General features: G+C 45.8%; 1 protein-coding gene across 3 annotated transcripts in view; it reads right to left on the bottom strand.

Moving 5' to 3' along the window:
- The window catches only part of LOC142209011 (dual specificity tyrosine-phosphorylation-regulated kinase 1B-like), a 49,810-nt gene extending 29,020 nt beyond the window's left edge, over positions 1 to 20,790 (bottom strand). The window contains exon 1 of one of the 3 annotated variants that reach the window (XM_075277943.1): positions 20,460 to 20,790. Coding sequence is in view for 1 of the 3 variants with exons in the window: in XM_075277941.1 (XP_075134042.1) it covers positions 3,438 to 3,567 (130 nt within the window). In the remaining 2 variants the exon portion in view is untranslated. Of the gene's footprint in view, positions 1 to 3,433; positions 4,892 to 20,459 lie in introns of those variants that run through there. The other 2 variants (XM_075277941.1, XM_075277944.1) reach the window with 2 other exon arrangements.
- Positions 20,791 to 23,298: the final 2,508 nt, after the last annotated feature.

Here is a 23,298-nt window from a genome sequence, read left to right as displayed (position 1 = left end):
TAGGGAAAGTCCATGTATAGTAGCTAGCAGACTTGACAAGAAGTGGAACTACAGATAGGGCACCATGTATGAAGGTTATTCAGTCAGAACAGACCACCCACAAATGCCCTGAACATACCGCAACCTTTCATGAAAGCTCAGCTACCCTATAAAATGACAAAACTGAGGAATCTAAAGTAGTGGTATCATCAAGATATTGATAATGAACTCTCGTGTCTGGCCATAGTACGTTTCCATAAATCGTGATCACTGCTCGACCGGGGCCCGTTCTATAATGGGAACCAGAGTGAAAACTGTTTTAGGCCTTAGTCACATGGTCAGTGATATGTGGGCCTGTTCAGACGCAGGTTGTATACACAGAGAAGGTGAAAAGCTTTCCATTATAACTTCTGTGCAGTCTCCGCTCCAAGTCACTTCCCAAAACACTGAAGAAAACAATAGTCAGCGTGAAGCTTGTTTACTGAGTTTTCGGAGAGGTTACAGCTAGTTTTACTTTCACAACTAGGTTTGTTTTAAGAAGGAAATCAGTCCTACGATAAGAACTTAGTGACATGGGAGGGGGGGATAACGCTGACTGAACCTATTAGACCACTCACAGGTGGGTTCAATAGTTCTTGTACAACAGGCCCAATATTCCAATTGGCACACTTTTTTTTTCTTATTATTGTTGGGGAACTAAACAGTCTTATGAGCTCCAGAAATGCCAAAACCTACATCAATGTATGATCACTGCCATACATCAACCCACAAAGTCACTGCAGCTGTTCAGACACTTCTGTCGTCCTCGCTTGCTACTTTTGGTCTTCCGTTTGTAAGGCCGACCCAGACTAAATAACCCTAGAGACAGTCTAAACTTTGTGACATCGGGAAAGATGGAAAATGCAAGCTACTGGATTCTCTAAACGATGTCGCTATTCTATTATACTATCCAGACTTTTACCCACATTAAGTGACAGATCGCTGGAATATTTGACAACCTTTTTACGTTCCAATGAGGTCTGATCTAACACTCAGACTTGGGACTCAATTAGGCAATCTCCAGCCAGGTTACAAAATATTGACCGGTCTAGACTAAACAGGTTGACTCATCTCAACCATGAGCTGAGAAAACAAACCAAGTAGTTCTTTGATGCAAGGCTTTGCTTATAGGTTTGTTCTTCTGATAAGGAGATGAAGATCAGTCAATGCTCAGAGGTAGATACAGCATAAAACCAACAACTACATACACAGAAGGATTGGGTCACGGCCCGTCATCACTGAATTCTGGGGGTTTATGGAGTCCCATTGGTCCCTGGCAGATAAAAACTAGCCCCTAGCCATACACTCAGCTTTCCAAAGTTTGGTCGGTTCTCTGGAGCTTTTAAACGCTTTTTGATGTCCCCACCACCTATGACAAATCATACCAACTCAACCAGGAAGGTCCCTTGGTTCCAGCAAAGGGAAATCTTAAAGTTCCAGCACGCCAAGAAATTTTGGACAATCGTCACATCCATCTTTATGACAACAGTTTGGGAAAGGCACAAAGCAGCTCCTTAAAGGCATGGTTGGAGGGGGAGCCTTCAGTGGAAAAACTTGATCGACCAGCTGGACAGAGCCCCGACCTCAACCCCACCCAACACCTAGGATGAACTAGAAAAGACTTGGAGAACCAGGCCCTCTCCTCCAATTTAACAAACGTACTTTTGGGGGAATGGGTAAAGAGTCCAACAACCACACTCCATTTCTTGTACAACAACCCTGGAGAAGTATAGAAATTGTTTTAGCTGCAATGGGGCGACCAACTCCATATCAATGCCTATGGATATATAACAGGGTGACCCAATAATTTTGCCCATACAGTACACATTAGGACTACTCACACTGTGGAGAGAGCAGCAGGGGGGTACCTGAAGCACTATTGTATGCATTATTCAGAGCTTGATGAACAATACATGTACAATCCCTCCACCAAAGCCGACAAGCTAATGGGTCCCATCTTTTATAATGCTAACTATACATGGTTAACTGTCCTGGAATACAATGACCCATCCCCCGGCCTGCCAACACCAGCCCCTTGTCCCCCATGGACTAAAAATATTAGGCAGATTAGTTACAACAGGGATGAGGCAGAGAACACTAAACTAGGAGCCAAAAATCGGCCTCATCTTGTTCCAAGGGACAATAAATGGATTCTCCGAATTGAGCACAAGTAGTCTGGGCCATGTATAGATTATATAGATCACATGGTATGGACGATTTTATATCTGCCTCAATATACAAGTTACCTGACTTAGGTATTGGAACGATAGTCGTAGCCTTACAACAATCCAAAACATTGCAGAAACTGCACAAACACATTGTTGGCCCAAGTTTTCCTAGGCCTGTAAGTAAATGCACCCTAGATCACAGTGAACTTCTCAAGGAGTTGTAGACTGGCTTAATTCCTTCTACATATTTTAGAATGATTTTTCAAGACAAACCAAACTTGCAAAACCAACCACAAAACACTATATACACAAAATCAGAAAAGGAAGCGGAGAAAAGGGGTCTTTAGAGGTGCAAACAAAACCAATATCAATAGGAGCTGCGGTAACAGGGGCCGGCCACCATACAGGACACACAGCCGGCCACTTCCGATTCTGGGACTCCATGCACTTCTCCCAACAGCTGATCCATGAGGGGGGCAGATTTCAGCCTTCCACTGATACTTATGATCTATCCTGAGGACAGGTAGTAAAAGGAACACTAAGATATAGATCTATGTAAGTTTCGGACAACCCCTTTAAACAAGTGCATGAGATCAGGAATACATGCTACTGTATCCTTAAGGTATGCATGCCCATCACCTTTAAGCAAAACTTGCTGAGCAGGCCTGGGAGCCCAGGTCTGTTGGGGGAGGGGCTGCATTTCCAGCTGATATGCGTTCCATACATACACCCTTGGATGATATCACAGCACCCCATGCCTCTATATTTAGGCTCTTTGTTCCCATCTAGTCATCAGCTGACTCTGAACCCTTCAGGCCTACTCATCTCCTAATTCTGTGACAAGCCTCAATGTTTGCAGAGAAGGCCTAAACATACACATCATCCAGCACACAAGTAACATGATAGTGACCTGTGAGCTCGGTGACTCACTAAATCCCCCTTCTCCCCCCCAACACTGTAGCTCAATAATGGGGTTATCTACTTTACATGGACTTTACTCTCCAATATAAGAGCCACATCGACCTTTCGCAATCGTTTTAGGAGTTACTTCCTACAAAACCAGGACCAAAACTTCTACAGCCGTGTACTCTCTAGGGGACACAACACTAAGCCAAGGGCTCTCTACCACACAAAACTTCCTGCGGTGCCACCTCTCACCAGGACGCACAGAAGGCCCCGGGTGAATAATATCGCAGGCGCACATGCGGTTTCACCACAACACCGATAGTACTGGTAGGTAAGTATACCAACTTCTGGAAGGCTTCTTGCTGCAGAGGGAAGGAGGCAAGTGACACGTCGGTTCCTTATTGCCCCATTCTGTAGGTAATGCTGTGAGCATTCTCTGAGGGGGCGCCTCTTCAGAGCTGGATGTAATCACCATCGATATGCTTCACAAAAAGCCCAGGTCCAGGAGCAGAGTCCCTGCAGCTGCAGTAGGTAGTCACAGCAGGAAATACAAAGTTGCCAACAAAAGGAAGTAAAAAAAAAAATTAAACAAAAGGTAGGGGGTTGGGGGGCGGATCCGTAACCTCTCAGGGGTCCAGGTCATCCAGTGCCAGCTGTGCCTTTGCTGCTACAGGTAGGAAGAGACGGCGCCTTCTATAGGAGATAGAAATGTCCATCCGATAGATAGAAGATACACTCCGGGTCATTAGAGGGGGGCTCTGGCCATGTTCATATAGAATACAATGAAGGATGAGGAGGAGGATGAGAGTAATAATCCAGTCATTGAGGAGGATGGGTAACCCTGTGTCCAGCAAGTGCAATAGGCCAGGGCCAGGCGCTGGGCCTTATCTTTGGGGAAGCATGCTACCTGATGGGAGCGGATAGACAAGGCACGGGCGCAGCGCTCGGAGGCTCCTCTGCACGGAGCGCCAGTCCACAGCCTCGGGACCCAGGGCAAGGTGAACGCGGGTCATGGAAGGTCACGTCCCGGAGACTTCGGCGGCTCGGCGCCGCACGCAGCCGGGGCAGGAGGCTGACAGCGCTGGCGGGCCCGGCTCAGGCCGCGGATGTGTGAGGAGGAGGGCGCAGGCTGTCCCGGGCCAGATGAGCACAATCCCCGGCTCTGTAAACTCTTGTGCTCTCCTAGGTCTGAGGCTCCACACCCTGGGATGTACCACTGCAGCCACCAAGGCGGGGGGGGAAGGGGGGAGGCGCGTCACAGACACAATAATAGGTGACTTCCTCAGGCCCGGCCCAGCCCTCTCCGCCGCCCCCCTGCTCCGGAGGTCCCTGCGGCCAGCAGTAGCAGCGGGCTGGATGTGAGCGCCCCAGCCGCCGCTTCACACCATTTATAGTAACGTCAGCACCGCCGTGTCAGGAGGGGGCGCACTCCCGCTGTGCGCGGCCCCGAGGCTTCCGTTTCAAAACGGGCGGGAAACAAAAAAAAAAACCCCACCACACACAGAAAACACCCCCCAGTAGCGGCAGCAGCAGGACCCCTCCTCCCCTCACTGCACTGGAGCCCGTCTATCTGTCCGCGGGCTGTGAGGCGCAGGACGGCCATTCCCGCTGCCCGGCCATAGCAGACGGCTGCCGGTAAGAAGACATTCTGAGGGGGAACGGCGCTGGGAGCTTCCGAAGCTTCCCGTGGCTGAGCTCCGCTCTACAAGCCGGGCTGTGTGGGCGGTGAGGAGGAGGAGGAGGGCTCAGCTCTAAACTGACAGAGACATGTTTGATTCTGCTGAGTCACCCGCCCGTCTCTGAGGCGCTCGGCGGACGTGTCCAACTGCGGGCGGGCGGGAACACGAGAGTGTGGGGGAGGGGGGATCGCCAGCACTGCCCCAAGCTGCACCAACGCCTTAGCAACAAGACGCCGATTGGCTGGCGCGCACAGCGGGAACGGGAGACGGCGGCCTGCCATTGGCTGAGGAGTCGGGCTGACGAGCGCTGATTGGCTGCTCTCACAGGGACTCCGTGAAGCAGCTGATAAAGCAGCAAGTGAAACAGGCGCAACCATGGGGGAGTTTGATGGGAGAGAAGCTGAGAGCTCACTGTAATGTACAGAGGCCGACACTGACACCCGCAACGTCATTATAGATACACATACATATATATACTGCCCCCTGCAACGTCATATATACAAATATATATATATACTGCGCCCTGCAACGTCATATATACAAATATATATATATACTGCGCCCTGCAACGTCATGTATACACACACACATATATATATACACAAATATATATATATATATACACTGCCCCCTGCAACGTCATATATACACACATATATACAAATATATACTGCGCCCTGCAATGTCACTATATATACAAATATATATATACTGCCCCCTGCAACGTCATATATACACACACATATATATACAAATATATATATACTGCCCCCTGCAACGTCATATATACAAATATATATATACTGCGCCCTGCAATGTCACTATATATACAAATATATATATACTGCCCCCTGCAACGTCATATATACAAATATATATATACTGCGCCCTGCAACGTCATGTATACACACACATATATATATATATATACACAAATATATATACACTGCCCCCTGCAACGTCATATATACACACATATATACAAATATATATATACTGCGCCCTGCAATGTCACTATATATACAAATATATATATACTGCCCCCTGCAACGTCATGTATACACACATATATACAAATATATATATACTGCCCCCTGCACCGTCATATATACACATATATATACAAATATATATATACTGCCCCCTGCAACGTCATGTATACACACATATATACAAATATATATATACTGCCCCCTGCACCGTCATATATACACATATATATACAAATATATATATATATATATACTGTCCCCTGCAACGTCATATATACAAATATATATATATATATATACACTGCGCCCTGCAACGTCATGTATACACACTATATACAAATGTATATATACTGCCCCCTGCAACGTCATGTATACACACATATATACAAATATATATATATACTACCCCCTGCAATGTCACTATATATAAAATATATTTATACTAACATCCGCAATGTCACTACCCCCAACACTGACACCTGGAACTTCATTATACACACACATATAAACAAAACAAACTGCCCCCCACAACATTATATATACTAACACCAGCAACATCGTTATATATATACACACACATATTATATATACTGCCCCAAACACTGATACTAGCAATGTCATTATATAGACACATATACAAATATATATATATACACACACACACACACTGTGGAAGGGGCAACATTACATATATACTGACCCCAGACACCAACAGGTTGTCAGAGGCAACTACATATATACATACAGCCGCCAGATACTGACAGGGGCAATGCCATGTATTCTGTCCCTGATACTGACCGGGAAAACGCCACATATACTAACCCCCCACAAATTCCCGATACTGACAGGGGCATCATGTATACTGCCCCCCAATGTGGCGTAGCAACATCAAAGTCATATGTTCTGCCCTCCCGATACTGACAGGGGCATCACCACATATATTATACTGCACCCCCATACTTACAGGAAAAACGTCTTATATACTGACCCCTGACACAGACCACATGTATACTGCCCATCCCCCCGCCATGTGGCCAAGCAACAACATATACAGGGCCGATGTCATATATACTGCCCCCAGTACAGACAGGGACAATGGCATGTATAACGCCCCACAACCCTGACAGGGCAACATCATATATACTGAATCCAAAATACTGACAGCTCTGCTAGGATAGAGAATACCAAGAACACTGCAATGGCAAGAGAACATACTGCCCGGGCAACAATATACAGCCTGCCACATAGTGCCAAGATAGATCATACACTGCAGTCCAGCACTTCCAGGGCACTTTATACACTGCACCCGCAGCACTGCCAAGGGGATAATGGATGCTCCAGGATAGATAACACCACCCAACACTGTCAGGACAACATAACATATTGCACACCAGCACCTGCCATAATGGATAATATAATGTGCACCTATAATGTAGTGCTATATGCAGCATGTCCTATATAGAAGCTTGCACTGTGGCCCCTACATACATACAGTGCACCATGCAATGAATTCACCTTACAAACGGCACATGTGAACCCCAATAATATGCCATGCCCCCCCTACATAATATCAGACATCAGTACCCCATACTGTATACAACGCTACCTGCACAGCACATGGCATCATGTAAGCAGTATACGGATAGCGCCTGTAGATCGGAGTACCATTACCAGATCCCTGGACACCCAATATGGCACAATACAACATAATACCGTATGAGCAGAAGCCTATGTGCTAGTGTGAACAGTGCCTTATATGCAAGACTGTGGCCAGGAACCAGCAAACCACTGGCCCAAAGACACCATGTTATAGAAAGTCTATATATGATGTACAAGCAGAGGGTTGTACGCTTACACGGTGCGGGCCAAACCCGCTAACCAGCAAAACATGGCCGGACCGACTGACTCTGCAACAAGACCCCAAACTCAGCCCCCTCATCAGTTTTTTGGGTCACTCCAATGCCAAGGGATGAAGAGGAAGGAAAAACATAAGCACAAGCCAGGGACAATGTACAAGAGCCTTCACTGCCCTATACATCTATGTAATGTGAACGTGCTCCAACACCTCCCTAGCCTTACACATACATGCCATCATATAACAGGTGTGTATGCTTCCATGATCGGCCAAGGTAAAAGCCAACAAGGGGAGCACGCTGCTTACCCCAAAAGCAGCAATTATAGATGAAACTCAAGTCGGGCGGTGAAAGAAATGACCTGAGGCTGTTTTATATTGCCCATTTGCAAGTACAATAAAAGCAGATTAGGCCCATATAGGCCTATATAGAGGACGTCACTCTTGTGGTCACACTCCTGGGTCGTGCAGACCTTGTGGGTAACGGAAGGTTGTACAGGCCACTGGACTCGGTCCTTCTTAGTATACAAGAACGTTTGTTACCTCCAGGATATATAAAAATAAGGTCACCACCTGGTTCCCCATCCTGCACGCTCTTGTTTCGGTTGCGTTGTATGACCGTTCTTCGTGAGGTGCAGCAGAGTTTGGGTCATTTTGCACCTTTTGTACTGAGAACTTTCCTTTAGTTAAAATCCAACATGTCTTCTCTTGGTTTCCTGTAATAACATATCTGCGAGGTGGGAAATCGGTGGGATCTGCCAGCTTTTACAAAAAAAAACGGACAAACCCTAAATGTTATGCGGTGCAAGACTATGAAGGTGCCAGAGGGCTGAATCACTAGCACACCTCTGTTCTCTGGACTGGCAAGGGTCTCAGCGGGCAGACCACCAGCCTGGTGATGCCATCTACTCACCAAACTTTGCCTACCTATTAGAGACTCCATTCTGCCTCTGTGCAAGATCTGACTATAAGCAGGTGTTGTTTATATCAACTTTTAGGCTTCCCGTCAAGGATATAGACTGCTGAGAGTGCTGCACGAGGCGACGGCTGCCCTGACCCTCCCATACATAATACAAGGAGTCACCTCCAACACCTACAAGACCTTTGCCAAATAAATGGCTTACAATAGCTCCTCTCCCCTCGGGATCATTTTTGCATGAACATTGGGATGACTACAAGAATGTGAACCACTGCGGTGCCACTTACATGATAGTATTAGTTATTATTAGGATACCAGGGGTATTGTGCATACAGATAGGTCAGTCAATGACTAGGACCACCCACTGGACTCCTAAGCACTAGGCTTTAATGGGGTTTGTCTGGCCTATTGAAAATGGATTCTCCATTGATGGGAGCCTGAGACAGATGGCGCTATCCATTATATAGTGGCCGTGCCGCGTTACTGCAGGAGAAGGAGGGAGTGTGTATATATTTATATACATGGCCTTAAAGATACTACTTATCCGGTGACTCCTTCAACAGTCCACGGGGGTGACACAAATATTACATAATAGGAGGGCAGTATCTCAATAACACGTGGTATCTTCCAGCACCTATAGAAGGAATAGATTGATGGCTCCTGAAGTGCTGAGGGTTGTTGACCTCTGGGGGGGTCACACGTTCCGTGTCCCTTATGGCAGCACGTTCCCATGACTAGACTTCATTCAGATGAACGGTGGGACTCGCCTGTGGATGGGTTGAAAGTAGTGTTGAGCGAGTAGTATTCAATCGAATACCGCGCCAGCATGGGAATGCATGTAATCGGCCGAACACCAAGGGGTTAAACGTTTCGAATATCAGATGCGTTTAACCCCATTGGTGTTCGGCCGATTACACGCATTCCTATGTCGGTGAGGTATTCGATCAAATACTACTCGCTCAACACTAGTCGGAAGTACTTACTGTGGCACTACCCCGTTAACTCACTTTTTCAATTAACTTTATTGACACGTTCTTCATGGTCACAACCTGTGCAAGCAGCACCTACAAGCACTACCATGATCTTCCTACCGGTCACAATTTTCCATTTATTGTATTAGACAAGAGCATCGAATAAAATGCACTGACCCCATGAGCAGGGCCGCCATCTTTACACCAAAGTCTCCAGGCTGAAATCTGCTTCGACTGTCCAAACGCCTCACAAGTTCTCAAAACTTCTGTCAGCGACAAAGTAATGACTACTCCTGCCCATAGGTCTATCTGCCGCCTCAAAAACTATGGCGAGCAAGCAAAACCGCGCAGATCCAAATGTACGCAGGTGAGCCACAAGATGGAAAAGTCACAGCCTGACAAGGCCCTGGAAACCATCAACAAGTCCCAGAACAGCAAGCTGCCGTGTTGTGTTATAGCGGGAACATGTCCATGGACACATCCCCCATTATGGAGTCTGAACTGGGGCAAAAAAAAAAAAAACCACAAAACCTAAAATGACTCAATTATAGGACACGATTATCAATATGGTATAATAATGAGATGTAGATTTTACATTCGTAGGAATCAATCATTGGATTTATAACAAATTTAGGCTGCTTTTACACAGAGTTTGCTCCGCTCATTCTGACACGTAAACTCGTTCAGAGTGAGCGGCGTAAAACAGATCCCATTGACTTCAATGGGTGCCGGCTTGCGCGCGTATCACATTGAAAGCAATAGGTTAAAAAAAAAAAAAGCCTCCCATTGATCTCAATAGGTAGCGTGCATAGGCCGGCACTCATTGAAGTCAATGGGATTCTGTTTTACACCGCTCATCTGACACGTGTTTTACGTATCGGAATGAGCGGAGCGTAACTCCGCCTCAAGGATCTTTATTGTTTTCGGTCAGACCGTGGTGGTCAGCTGTAGGAGTTGGAGTCCATTCGTGGTGGTTTGGCCTACCGACTCCATAGCCCTGCAGTGTCGCCAAGGAGCAAGTACAGAGAATTCTAGCGCATTCTTGGAAGGCGGGAGACCCCTTTATCAGCTCGAGATGTTGTACTACTAAACAAGTTTGGAGTCAATGAAAGTTTCATATTTTCACAATTAAAAAAAATTTAAAAAATATAAATAAAATTGCGCTTGTCAGCAAAACAAGCATTGCTAGGCAATAACAGAGCAGTTCACCCAATATGAACTGCAATGGGCAGTGCCTGCGTCTGCGTCTATATCATACACCAAACAAGTCTCCTATAAATTGGGGGGAGGAAAAAATAAATAAAAAAAATTGAAAATGCTGTAAAATAAAAAGCGTGGCCTGCCTGTAACACGAGCCTAGTAATGGAGGGCTCAGCGACTTGACGTCTCCTCTCCACCTGACAACAACCAGGTTAGTCTGTCTTAAAGCAAGTTACGTTGACTGCTCTTTGCCCCTCTGTAATTCGGGAGCAGTTAATAGCCCCCTCCCCGCCCCCATCAGAGATGATGCAAGCCCAGTACAATCCCCCCGACTCGTTCAGTTTCGTTGCCGTCCCCCTCTCCACACAGCAGCTAAACCTTGAAATCAAAAACACTCACATTAAAAAAAAAAAAAAAAAAAAAGCCCCCCCTTGTGACCACCACCATGCACTAGCAGGACGGTGTTGGCAGTGTACCTGACAGCTGCAGGTCACCCGTCCACTCCGCACTGACATCCGACGGAGCAGGATGCTAGGCAGGGGTTAATAAAATAAAACCTCACGACTCCCCCCCCCTTTTTTTTCCCCACTACCACATCCTACAAAAACACATCTAATATCAGGAGCGGGGAAGGTGGTCTCCAAGAAATCACGGTGACAGGACAGAGGAGGGGGGGGGGGGGGGGGCTGTGCAAAGGAACAAAAAAAAAAAACAATGGCGGCTTTTTAGGTAGTTAAAAGTCTCTTCTTCTATAATTAGAATGGGGGGGGGGGGGCTGTGCGCGGTCTTCATCAGCCTTTTTGTAAGTATCACAGATTCCCCCGCGCACGGAGCAGAAGGGCACCAATGTTCCCGTGCATGCCTCTGCAGACTCACCTCTAACATTTCCTCTGCTATGGTAACAGGCTCCCTATTGGCTGCCACAAATGCTACTTCCAGCCAATCCCGGGAGCCGCTCTGCGGTGATGCATGTTGCTAGGTTATATATGATGCAGTGAATGATTATGCCCAAACAAAGAGAGAAAGCGGAGCGGTTCAGGCGCTCCAAAAATACCCCTCTTTTTCAAAGCCACTGTTCCTTCCAGGAACATGCGGATATAAATAACGCACTGCAGTTACCAATCCCGATCCGTAACCAATATCCAAACCAATCACAGGTGGCCCCCACCGGACCAAAAAAAAAAAAAAATTTAATTTTTTTTTTCCACTGGCACCGTGCCATCAGAAACAGACATGTTATAAAGTGCTCTCAGATCAAATGTCCTTCTACCCCCCCCCCCCCCCTCCACCATCCTTAAAACCAGGGTGAGCACGTGGACTGGAACTTGCTGCAAAATGCACTGCAACTACATCTATTTCCAGCACCAGTCCGCAGCGGCGCTCGCCGCCTTAACTCCTTCACCGCCGCGCCGCGCTAGATGAAAGGCAGGCGAACTGCACAGCAGAACGCTGGCTATTATTCCCTAGTAACAGGGAATCTGCGAGGACTTCCTGCTCCGCTCACAAGACAACGTGACATACAGTATGCAGCAACCAACGCTAAACACATGCACCCCTTATGGGGAGAGGGGGGGGGGGGTCCAGCCATGTAATACTGGGTGGCATCCTGAGGTTGTCAGGCATTTATAGCCCAGCCCTGACACCAGCAGATGGCATGTTTTAGCACACCCCCCCCCCCCCCCCCCCCCGACATTCCCTGTATGCTCTGCTATGGTCACTCATGTCCTGACACATGTGCTTAGGGTTCAAAGAGGGGAAAAAAAAAATGGCTACTGCCTTAGGTCAGGAATATAGTAATGTCCTTATGGGGGAGACATACTGGGACGTTTACGAGCCAGCTGGACCACTCCAGGAGACAATGGGACCAGCGGGGACAAGGAGGACTTTCAGACTCCAATACAACCCCCCCCCCCCCCCCGAAAAATATATATACAATTATACCCACACATAGTAGTGATTATAGAGTTATATACACACATAGTAGTGATTATATATATATATATATATATATACACAGACACATATACACATAGTAGTGATTGTAGAGCTAGACACACATATATATATATATATATATATATATATATATATATATATATATATACACACACACACACACACATACTAGTGATTATGCCCACATACATATACACATAGTGATAATAGAGTTATATACACACATAGTAGTGATTATACTGTATATAGACACATACACACAGTAGTGATAGTAGGGATATATACACACATAGTAGTGATTATATATACACTGACATATAAACATAGTAGTGATTATATATATATATATATATATATATATATATATATATATATATACACATATACACAGACACCTATACACATAGTAGTGATTATATATATACTGACACATATACACGTAGTAGTGATTGTAGAGCTATACACACATATATATACACACATACTAGTGATTATGCCCACATACATAGTGATAATAGAGTTATGTACAGATAGTAGTGATTATAGGGCTATATATACACACTATATACACACACACACAGTAGTGATTATACCCACACACATATACACATATTAGTGATAATAGAGCTATATACACACACACATAGTAGTGATCATATATACACACAGTAGTGATTATATAGAGCTACTAGCTGGTACCCGCGATTTCGTCTGCGGTGATTGTAGCAGTGGGTATATACAGGCGCGGGTAAGGTTTTCGTACTGTGTATATGGTATGGGATATGAAATGTAACTTTGTATCTTGTTTTTGCTTTATTTCAGAGAATACATGAGACTTTTGTGTTGCAGTTACTTTGTATTTGAGCTGCTATATATACGGTGTTGTGAGAAACTTTACATAGTGACTTTGGGACAGAAGTATTTGAAGTTAACCCTTTCCCGCCAATGGCATTTTTCGTTTTTGACTCCCCTCCTTCTAAACCCCATAACTTTTTTATTTCTCGGCTCCCAGAGTCATATGAGGTCTTGATTTTTCCAGGACAAATTTTTCTTCATGATGCCACCATTATTTATTCTATATAATGTACTGGGAAGCAAGGAAAAAATTCAGAATGAGGTGGATTTGAAGAAAAAAGGCATTTCTGCGACTTTCTTATGGGCTTTGGTTTTACGGCGTTCACTGTGCAACCAAAATGACATGTCCCCTGTATTCTGTGTTTCGTGACGATTCCGGGGAGACCAAATTTATATGGTTTTATTTACATTTTGACCCCTTAAAAAAATCCAAAACTGTGTTAAAAAATTATTTTTTGAAAAGTCGCCATATTCCGACAGCCTTAACTTTTTTATACGTGCATGTACGGGGATGTATAGGGCGTCTTTTTTGCAGGACCGGGTGTACTTTGTAGTTCTACCATTTTCAGGAAATGTTATTGCTTTGATCACTTTTTATTCAAATTTTTATCAGAATCGAAACAGTGAAAAAATGGCGGTTTGGCACTTTTTACCATTTTTCTCGCTACGGCGTTTACCGAACAGGAAAAATATTTGTATAGCTTTGTAGAGCGGGCGATTTCGGACGCGGGGATACCTAACATGTATGTGTTTCACAGTTTTTAACTACTTTTATATGTGTTCTAGGGAAAGGGGGGTGATTTGAATTTTTAATCCTTTATTTTTATTTTTTATATTTTTTTTTACTTTTTTAAACTTTATATTTTGCATTTATTAGACCTCCTAGGGGTATTGACATGGGTGGGCGGTGTCGCGGATTGTCAGAGCGATGGGGGTCGGCAAACATGGCTGCTCCGGAGCGTTATAGAGCGCCTCCTGGAGTATCGTTAAGGTGAGGGGCAAAGTGTTAAAGTATATGTATATGTGATTGTGTGGGGTTAGGGGCGAGGCTGTAGGGGGTAATATGAATTTTGTGGCTTGCTATGGTCCAAAGTGTGTGAGATTGCAGAGATGGTGGTGTGAGTTTGGGTTTTGTGGGGGTCCTGGCACAAACGTATGTGTGCTATTGTGACGAAAAGTAGCCTATTGCGCAATCGAGTGTAGTGACTATGTTTGTGGAAAATTTCAGCCAAATCGGTGGAGCGGTTTTTCCGTGATTGAGGAACAAACATCCGAACATCCAAACTCACAAACCCACAAACTTTCACATTTATAATATTAATAGGATATACACACATATATAGTAGTGATTATACCCACACACATACGCATAGAAGTGATTATATATAGAGATATACACACAGTAGTGATTATATAGAAATATACACAAAAAACCCACAAACACCAAGAATGACACGAGGGGTCCGTTTCACCCCTGAATACAGTGCAGCCCCCTCTAATCTGTCTAGACCTTACTGTAGTACATCATATAGGACCCTCGCCCCCTCCAATAATAGTTGTGCAACGTAAGTTTCAAGGACGCCATTCCCAAATTCCAAACAAATTGCCAAATAGGGGAGATGAGCGGCTCCCGAGCAGATGCCAGACATTCCCCCCATTTGACTCATGTGCTCACAAGACCGCTCACCCCACAGACCTCTGCTCGGAGAAGGTTTGGGGGCAGCTATTAGGAAACGGCTGAACTAGCAATTCCATGAGATGTGACCTGATGGGGGGGTGAGGACCGTCCCAGAATTCTGCACAACATAACATGCACATACATATACAGCGTTCGCATCCAACCTCTCAAGCATTTCTGTGATTCTTTCCGATAGGGGGCCCGAAAGCTGAACATTCACTTCACTGCGTCCACAGCAAGAAGTTTAGGACAAACCTCTGACATTAGCCTAGGATAATATCCATGTGTACGGCAATATGTGCCGGCAAACCGAGGCAGACTCCGCAACATATTGGTGACACTGATATGATGGTGACATTGCCGTCCTCATACATCACACTGACCTATTTTACAGGAGGCAGAGGGACATGGCGGCAAACATACCGCAGGGCAGGTGTCACAGGGGCCCATGTACGCAGCACGCGTGCCGAATTATGTCTGATCGTATGGAGGAGGAGGACGAGTCACCGGAGACTTATTCCCTCTTACGCTAAAATAACGAGACATCTACCAATGAACTTACACCCGAAAAATCACGGGAACATTTTTGCAGACTGCAGTTTCGCCCCTTGGCTAAACCAATCGACCATTTTGGGTGAAATTGTCAATTTCTATCAACTTTAGGCTAGGAAGCAATGCAAACCTTTTCCCTAATACTTCGTCTTTCTAGGTTGGCTTACACTCTGTTCACACTGGCCCTCGTAGGATCAGCACAACGGATAACCAGAGCGCTAAACCTAGAGGATGGCAATGGCGTCTGAGAGGCGTCAGTGACTAGAATGGGGCCATCGGGTGTCCGTTCTCTAAACGTGCCCCTCATCCAGTGATTTTAGAGGGATCTCAGATCTGCGCTGGACAGACACCCAATGTGAACCCAGTCTGTCAAGTACTGCAGTGTGTGAAAGCGCCTTTATAAGCCTATAAATCAGGCAGCCATCTTTACAGCGCATGGACGCCTCCGAACCAGTCCGTGGGTTCCCCACTTCACACCCATCAGGTGTCCAACAGGATAGGACAGGTAATATCGGTTATGGCTCTATACTACAGCACCCATACCCCAATATCAGTCCAATACTTGTGTGGGCCGTGAATGGAGCCCGCTGTTGTAGATTGCGGATCCCTAGAGCACCAAGCCCCTCCCACATGACCATTCCTGTGTACTGGGAGCCTTACAGTAATGTTATGGACAGCTCTTTCAGTACCTGGTACCCACATGGAGTCACAGGCTACAATGACCATGATGTAAAGAGAGGGGAGCGGCTTTTTTGGCTTCATTAAATGACCCTATGCAGGAACACAGAGGTCGTCATATAATAATCCAAGTGACAAAGTGCGGCCTCGTGTACAACTCTCTGATACATCAAACGGGAAAAGGGATGGTAACGCAAAGATCAAATAGTGCTGGTGTGTGAGAGGATTTATAGAGGAGCTGAGGCGTCTGATGTAACGTTACCGCCTCATACATACCCAGGATGCCGCCATATAGTACCAGCTTAGGATACCACAACTACCTCAAAACCAAGACACCGCCGGCAGGACACTCCTCGGCTACTTCAGAGGGGCCGCGCCAAATTATCCAATAAAATACTGGAGGAAAAAAAAAAAATACACGAAATCCCAAGGGGCCAGATCTCACTGCAGAAAACGGATCAAGACCAAAGAATGGGAGAAAAAAATAAAACTATCTTCAAAGGGTTAATACATGGAAATCTGCACAGTCTAGGTATACAGCAGGACACAAGCTGCAGTATATAGGGCTCTGGCACCATTACTCTGCATCACGTGTTGGCTGGGAAGTATGGATGCCCGGTCATATACAGATATTCTGTTCTGTGTGTCATTATATGGCACAGTGATTTTTATAGTGTGTGTGTGTGTGTATATATATATATATATATATATATATATATATATATGGACAGACAGCTCCAGCACAGTCCACCAAATAAAACATGGACAAGTCATATCACAACGCTGCAGTAAAGCAAGCATGATGAAGGACTGCACGTGCCGCGGACCCACGTCAGGATTTGCTCCATCATCACTCACTGGATTTTGTCCAGAAATCAGCAACACCTCAACCAAACTGGGGGGAGGGTGGGTGGGGGTGTACAGGATGGGGGGGGGGGGGGGTGTACAGGATGGGGGGGGGTACAGGACATAACAGAGGTCAAAGTGAATGTTATCAGTCATGGAACCAGTCAGACCAAAAGATAGCCCCCAGTCAGTGTGAGCCGGCCCTCTAACACCACCATGAATAACTCTGGACAGAGGACCCAGGGCTAGCTAGCTGTGAGCCAGGAGTAAGGACAGGACGGCGCCCCCTGCTGACAAGAGGCAAACAAATATCACAGAACAAAAGTAACTGCGCAAAAGGGTGCAAAATGGGACACCGTTATGATGCAAATACAACCAAGGAGACCTAAAGGAGTATCCCGATCTCCAACTTAAAGAATATCACTAGGGGATATCTACCAATTGTAAATGTGGTCCTATTATTTGGCTTCCTTGGATATTGGTGGCCCGGTTGCTCAGCTCTGCAGGGGCACCACAGCACAGTGGGCAGGAGCAGCACTCAGTGAGCCCAAAGGCTGGGCCCCCTGCTGATAATACCCTGATGCCATATCCTGCGGCTATACCATCACTTTATGAGATTGGAATACTCCTCGTCCTTTACTGTAAAGCTTCAGACACACCTGCGTTGGGTGACCATTCCAGGACTTTGTCCCCCATCCCACTAGGCAGAGATAAAAGACTTTTCTCTCTAGCGATTTCGGGTGGGAACCTGGCAGACCCCCATTACACTCTATGGGGTCCAAGGGTAACCACTTTTTAAGCAGATTGGTTTTCCGTTTTTTGGGCTCCCACGTGGACCTAAAGAACGGAAACCCCAATGCTTGTACAAAAATGGAAACAGGATTATAAGAAACGTCATTTACGGATCTACACAGCCCTCCGCTCCGAACATGGCCCCTGATGGAGGGGCGCAGAACCAAACTCTGTAAACATCAGTGCCAGTATTAATGGACAGGTTTGGCCACGTGCCCCTCCATCACCAGAGAAGTAATGGGAGTGTAGCACACATGGGGGGCCCTGTTTACTGACGGACTCACTCATGCGGCCCACCCCTTTATACTGACCACAGGCACCAGATTATACCTGTCAGCCATTACCCTCCCTTTCCCAAAAGTCTAGTAGGAAAAGGGATAAATGTCTGCCCCCCCCTCTCATAGGATCAAACAGAAGCCCAACCTGCAGGTGCCCCCATACATTACTAGGTGACAGGAGCATCTTCTACCCTATAGCCCAAATGTTATAACAAGACATTGCTCACAAGCGGCGATAGCTATAAACCTATTCGGCAGCACTTTACATATATAGTCATCATATAGTATACACATCTATAGTCACCGTATCGTATACAAATATACAGTATACACATATACACCATATATAATCATCATATAGAATACACATATGTAGTCACCATATAGTATACAGTCACCATATAGAATACACATATATACCATACAGTACACACATATAGTCATCATACTGTATACACATCTATAGTCACCGTATCGTATACACATATATAGTAATCATACTGTGTACACATATATAGTCACCATATAGTATACATATATAATCGTATAGTATACAGTCACCATATAGTATACACATATGTAGTCACCATTCCGTATACACACACATATAGTAATCACTGTATACACAGTCACCATATAGTATAAACATATATAATCATATAGTATATAGTCACCATATCGTATACATGAGTCATCATATAGGATATGTATACACATATATAGTATCCACATATGTAATTACCATATCATATACACATATATAGTAATCATATCGTATACATATACGTAGTCACCATATAGTATACATATAGACACCATATAGTAATCACACTGTGTACACATATATAGTCGCCATATAGGATACACACATATACAGCGCGTCATGACAATTCCTGTAAACACAGACAATAATTGGAGAACCTTTGGAGGAAATGTGACTGTTACATATTGATACGTTTTATGATGCTAACCCAGCAGGATACAAAGTAGCAGTGTGCAGGCGGCTCAGGACGGCCGGGGTAGCAGAGCTCTATGGGCTGGTGCTGAGCCATACAATAGGACATTGCAGCAAGGCCTCCTCTGCAGATGTGAATATCTCCCAGCAGGAGCTGCACCAGCACTCTGATACATCCCATGACAGCCAGGACATGGGGGTCCCGGGGACCAGACGGCCACTACAGACCCCCACTCATATTAGCCTGAATTCTATGAATGAGGAACCTGATACCAGGTGTTAACTCCGTCACTGCCAACATGGAGGCAGCTCTAAGGAGAACCCCTCTCATGAGGCCTGTGATAGGACGGAGCAGCTGCCTCCTTAGTATCAGTGGGCACTGGCGCCCCTCCCCAAATCACACTACAACCAAGGGGGGCTCCTACTAACCTGGCATCACAGGGGACGTAACATGGCTGCTATCTTCCCAAAACAGCCCCACCGCAGTCCACAGGCTGGGTCTGGTATTGCAGCCTAGCCCTATTCTCTTCAATGGAGCCAAGCTGCAGTACCAGGCATAGCCTACGGACCGGTGTGGCGCCATTTCTGCAAATTAGTCACCATACTTTCCTACGAAAGGACAATTCCTTTAAATCTACACAAGACGGCGGACGTCGGCGAGGCGATCAGTCATGTGATCTCCCTACAGCGGTCATGGGGGGGCAGAAATATGACAAAATGTTCTAATATCAGCCAAAACTAGTGGCTAAAGGGTTAATGTAACATTATAGCCCCGGGTGATAGGAGATGAATGCCGCACCGGTACCGGATCCTTCAGGGGGGTGTTGTATTAGTAGCCGTGCCCCTGCAGCCCCCCCCTGTACCCGGGCCCGGGCAGAATACGAGCTCCCCCCAGAAACAGCCGAACCACTTACTGCAGGAGCGGCGGGCAGAATACGGGAGCCCCTGGATACAGCGCCCTCCCTGCCGGTGCGAGGCACCCCGACTACCGGAGCCGCACCGGGGGCTCAGCACGCACCAATCCAGCACTGACAACCGGACAGATCCCCCCAAAAATGACAAAAAACACCCCCCTCCGCCTCCCGCAGGCCGCACCCGCATCCCCGGATTCTCGTGTCAGCCCTGCCCGCAGCCCTCACCTCCCTGGCGGCCGTCCCCTCTTACCTCAGGCGCAGCGGCGGTTTCTCCTCGGGCGGGCGCACATCCTGACGAGCCCCCCGGAGCTGTGCGGAGAGGAGGCCGAGGCCGGAGCGGGGGGTGGATGAGGAGCAGCCCCGGCGTCCGCGCTGCCGTCTCCCTCCCCGGCACGGCGGTGGTGTCCGGCGGCAGGTGGAGGCGGGCTGGCGGGGAGGGGGAGGCTGTGACAGCTCGCCGCCTCTGCCCCGCACTCCGGCTCCGGCGCAGCTCAGGGAGGGATTTTTTTTTTTTTTTTTTTTTTTTCCCAGTAATGCAACACAAAATGGCTGCGAAAACAAACCGACGCAACAGCCGCTGAAGAGAAATCACGTGAGTGCGCATGCGCAGAGCCCCGCTGAGCGCTCGCCACAGCTCTACCGCCTCCGCTTTGGGGATTAGAGGCTGCGTCACTACAGCGGCCACGCCCACCCTCAGTCGCTGGCCACGCCCACCGCTTATACTGCATTGAAGGGACGGAGCCGAAACGTTTAAAGGGGCCTAGAAAATGGCCACCGAACTCATGGGGCGGGAAAATCTAGTGCGGAGGGGCCTGTGGTGGGCTAAGGGAGGACTTGTACCACAGAACACACCAATGGAGATAGGAAATGACATAATGGCCCCTTTACACCATTTTTGTAGGCGCTTAGACTCCATTTGGAGCCGCCATCTTAGTTCAGGTCTCCAAATGGTGATCAAATATCTCGCCGCCATAGGAAAGTGTGTAAGCGGCCAAACACCAAGGGGTTAATGGCATCAAATATTCTCAGTGCTCGGTGTTCGGCCGCTTACACGCATTCCTATCACCATAGGAATGCGTGTAAGCGGCCGAACACCGAGCACTGAGAATACTACTCGCTCATCTCTAGTGACCTTTTCAATTTGAAACAACCGATCCCTTTGGCATCCACCGTTTTAGCGTGCATTGTGTCTATTGTTCTTGTCCTCTGATGGACCAGAACAACGGACACCCAGACGCAGAGGGGAACATGACATTAGACTAGGATCACACCACTGTTCGTCACGGTATGGTCCGTTAAAAAAAAATTGCACAGTAATAGCTAATATGGCCATTATTTAAGGGATCCGATAAAGTAAAAATGGCCAAAAATTCATCCATTAATGTTCAATATCATACGGTCCGTATATTGGGGGTGTGCGCTTACTGAGCATGCTCAGAAATAAGAGATGGTACAATAGATGACCAATGTTATAAGCATAAAAGATACTTCATATAAGTCGTAACTCCGTTATTTTTGGACCCCCACCACCACCACCACACACACACACACACTATTATCTCCACCAATGACTAAAATGCTGATTTCAGTTTAGAAAGAAACAGATACCTAACAGACCCCATTATGGTCAATGGGGGTCCCTCGGTCCCCATCATCTCCTCATAGAATAGACGTAATTGTGTCTTTCAACTGGCGCAGGTGTCAACCTAAAATAAAAAAGTTGAAATTAAGAAATTAGCAATACTACTAAATACAGTAAAAAAAAGAAAACAAAAATCAAAGGAGTAAAAAATTCAGATGATCCCCCCCCCCCTTTTCCTAGAACACCAAATAAAAATAAAATAAAGTGAAGCACATACATATCCCAAAAATTCTCAGTCTACGAACTCTTGAAATTTTTTTTTTTACCATTTTTGCCCCCAAAGGGGGGGGGGGGGGTCAAAAGAGGCGAACCCCCGTTTTTTCCGTGTTTTGCCTCTACTAAAAATTTTAGGAAGAAGTGATCAAAACAAAAGACATTTCCCAAAATGGTAAAACTATAAATTACACCGCAAAAAAAAAAGTTGCCTATCCTCGTACACACTAATATAACAGAGTTACGGATGTATGGTGAATATGGCAACTCCAAGATTTAAGGGGTTAAAATTTTAAGAAAAATCATATAAATTTGGTATCCGGAGAATCGTACCGACCCACAGAATACAGGTGACGTGTCATTTTGGCTGCACGGTGAACGCCGTAAAAACGAAGCCTGTAAGAAAGTCGCACAAACGCAGTTTTTCTCCAGTTCTACCCCATTCTGAAGTTTTTTCCATTATATGGAATATGAATTTTCATTTTCGACTCCCCGCCTTCCAAATCCCACAACTTTTTTATTTTTCCATTCACAGAGCCATAGGAGGGCTTAATGTTTGCGGTACAAATAGTTCTTCCTAACGGTATTATTTATTATTCTGTACAATGTACTAGGAAGCTAAAAAAAAATCAGAATGGGGTGGAACTGGAGAAAAACTGCATTTGTGCGACTTTCTTACTAGATTTGTTTTTACGGCGTTCACTGTGCAGCCAAAATGACATGTCCCCTGTATTCTGTGTTTCGGTACGATTTCAGGGATACCAAATTTATATGGTTTTATTTACTTTTTAACCCCTTAACAAAAATCAAAATCTTTGCAAAAAAATTTTTTTTTTAATTCACCGTAGTCTGACAGCCGTAACTTTTTTATATTTCCATCTACGGGGATGGATAGGGTGTCTTTTTATGCGGCATCAGGGGTATTTTTTAGTTCTACCATTTTGGGAATGTCTATTGCTTTGATCGCTTTTTATTTAAATTTTTATCAGAGGAAAAACTTCCAAAAAATTGAGGTTCAGCCCTTTCGATTTTTTTTGCCACTACGGTGTACACTGTACTGGAAAAAATATTTTTAGAGATTTGTAGACTGGGCATTTTCAGACACAGGGATACCTAATGTGTAGGTGTTTCACGGTAATTTTTTGGTTTTATATGTATTGTAGGGAACGGGGGGTGATTTGATCTTTTAGCTTGTTTTGGGGTTTTTTATATTTTTTTAAACTTTTTTATTTTT

Source organism: Leptodactylus fuscus, chromosome 6, assembly GCF_031893055.1.
Source record: "Leptodactylus fuscus isolate aLepFus1 chromosome 6, aLepFus1.hap2, whole genome shotgun sequence".
Classification (NCBI taxonomy): Eukaryota; Metazoa; Chordata; class Amphibia; order Anura; family Leptodactylidae; genus Leptodactylus; species Leptodactylus fuscus.
This window is presented reverse-complemented; position numbering and strand designations above follow the sequence as displayed.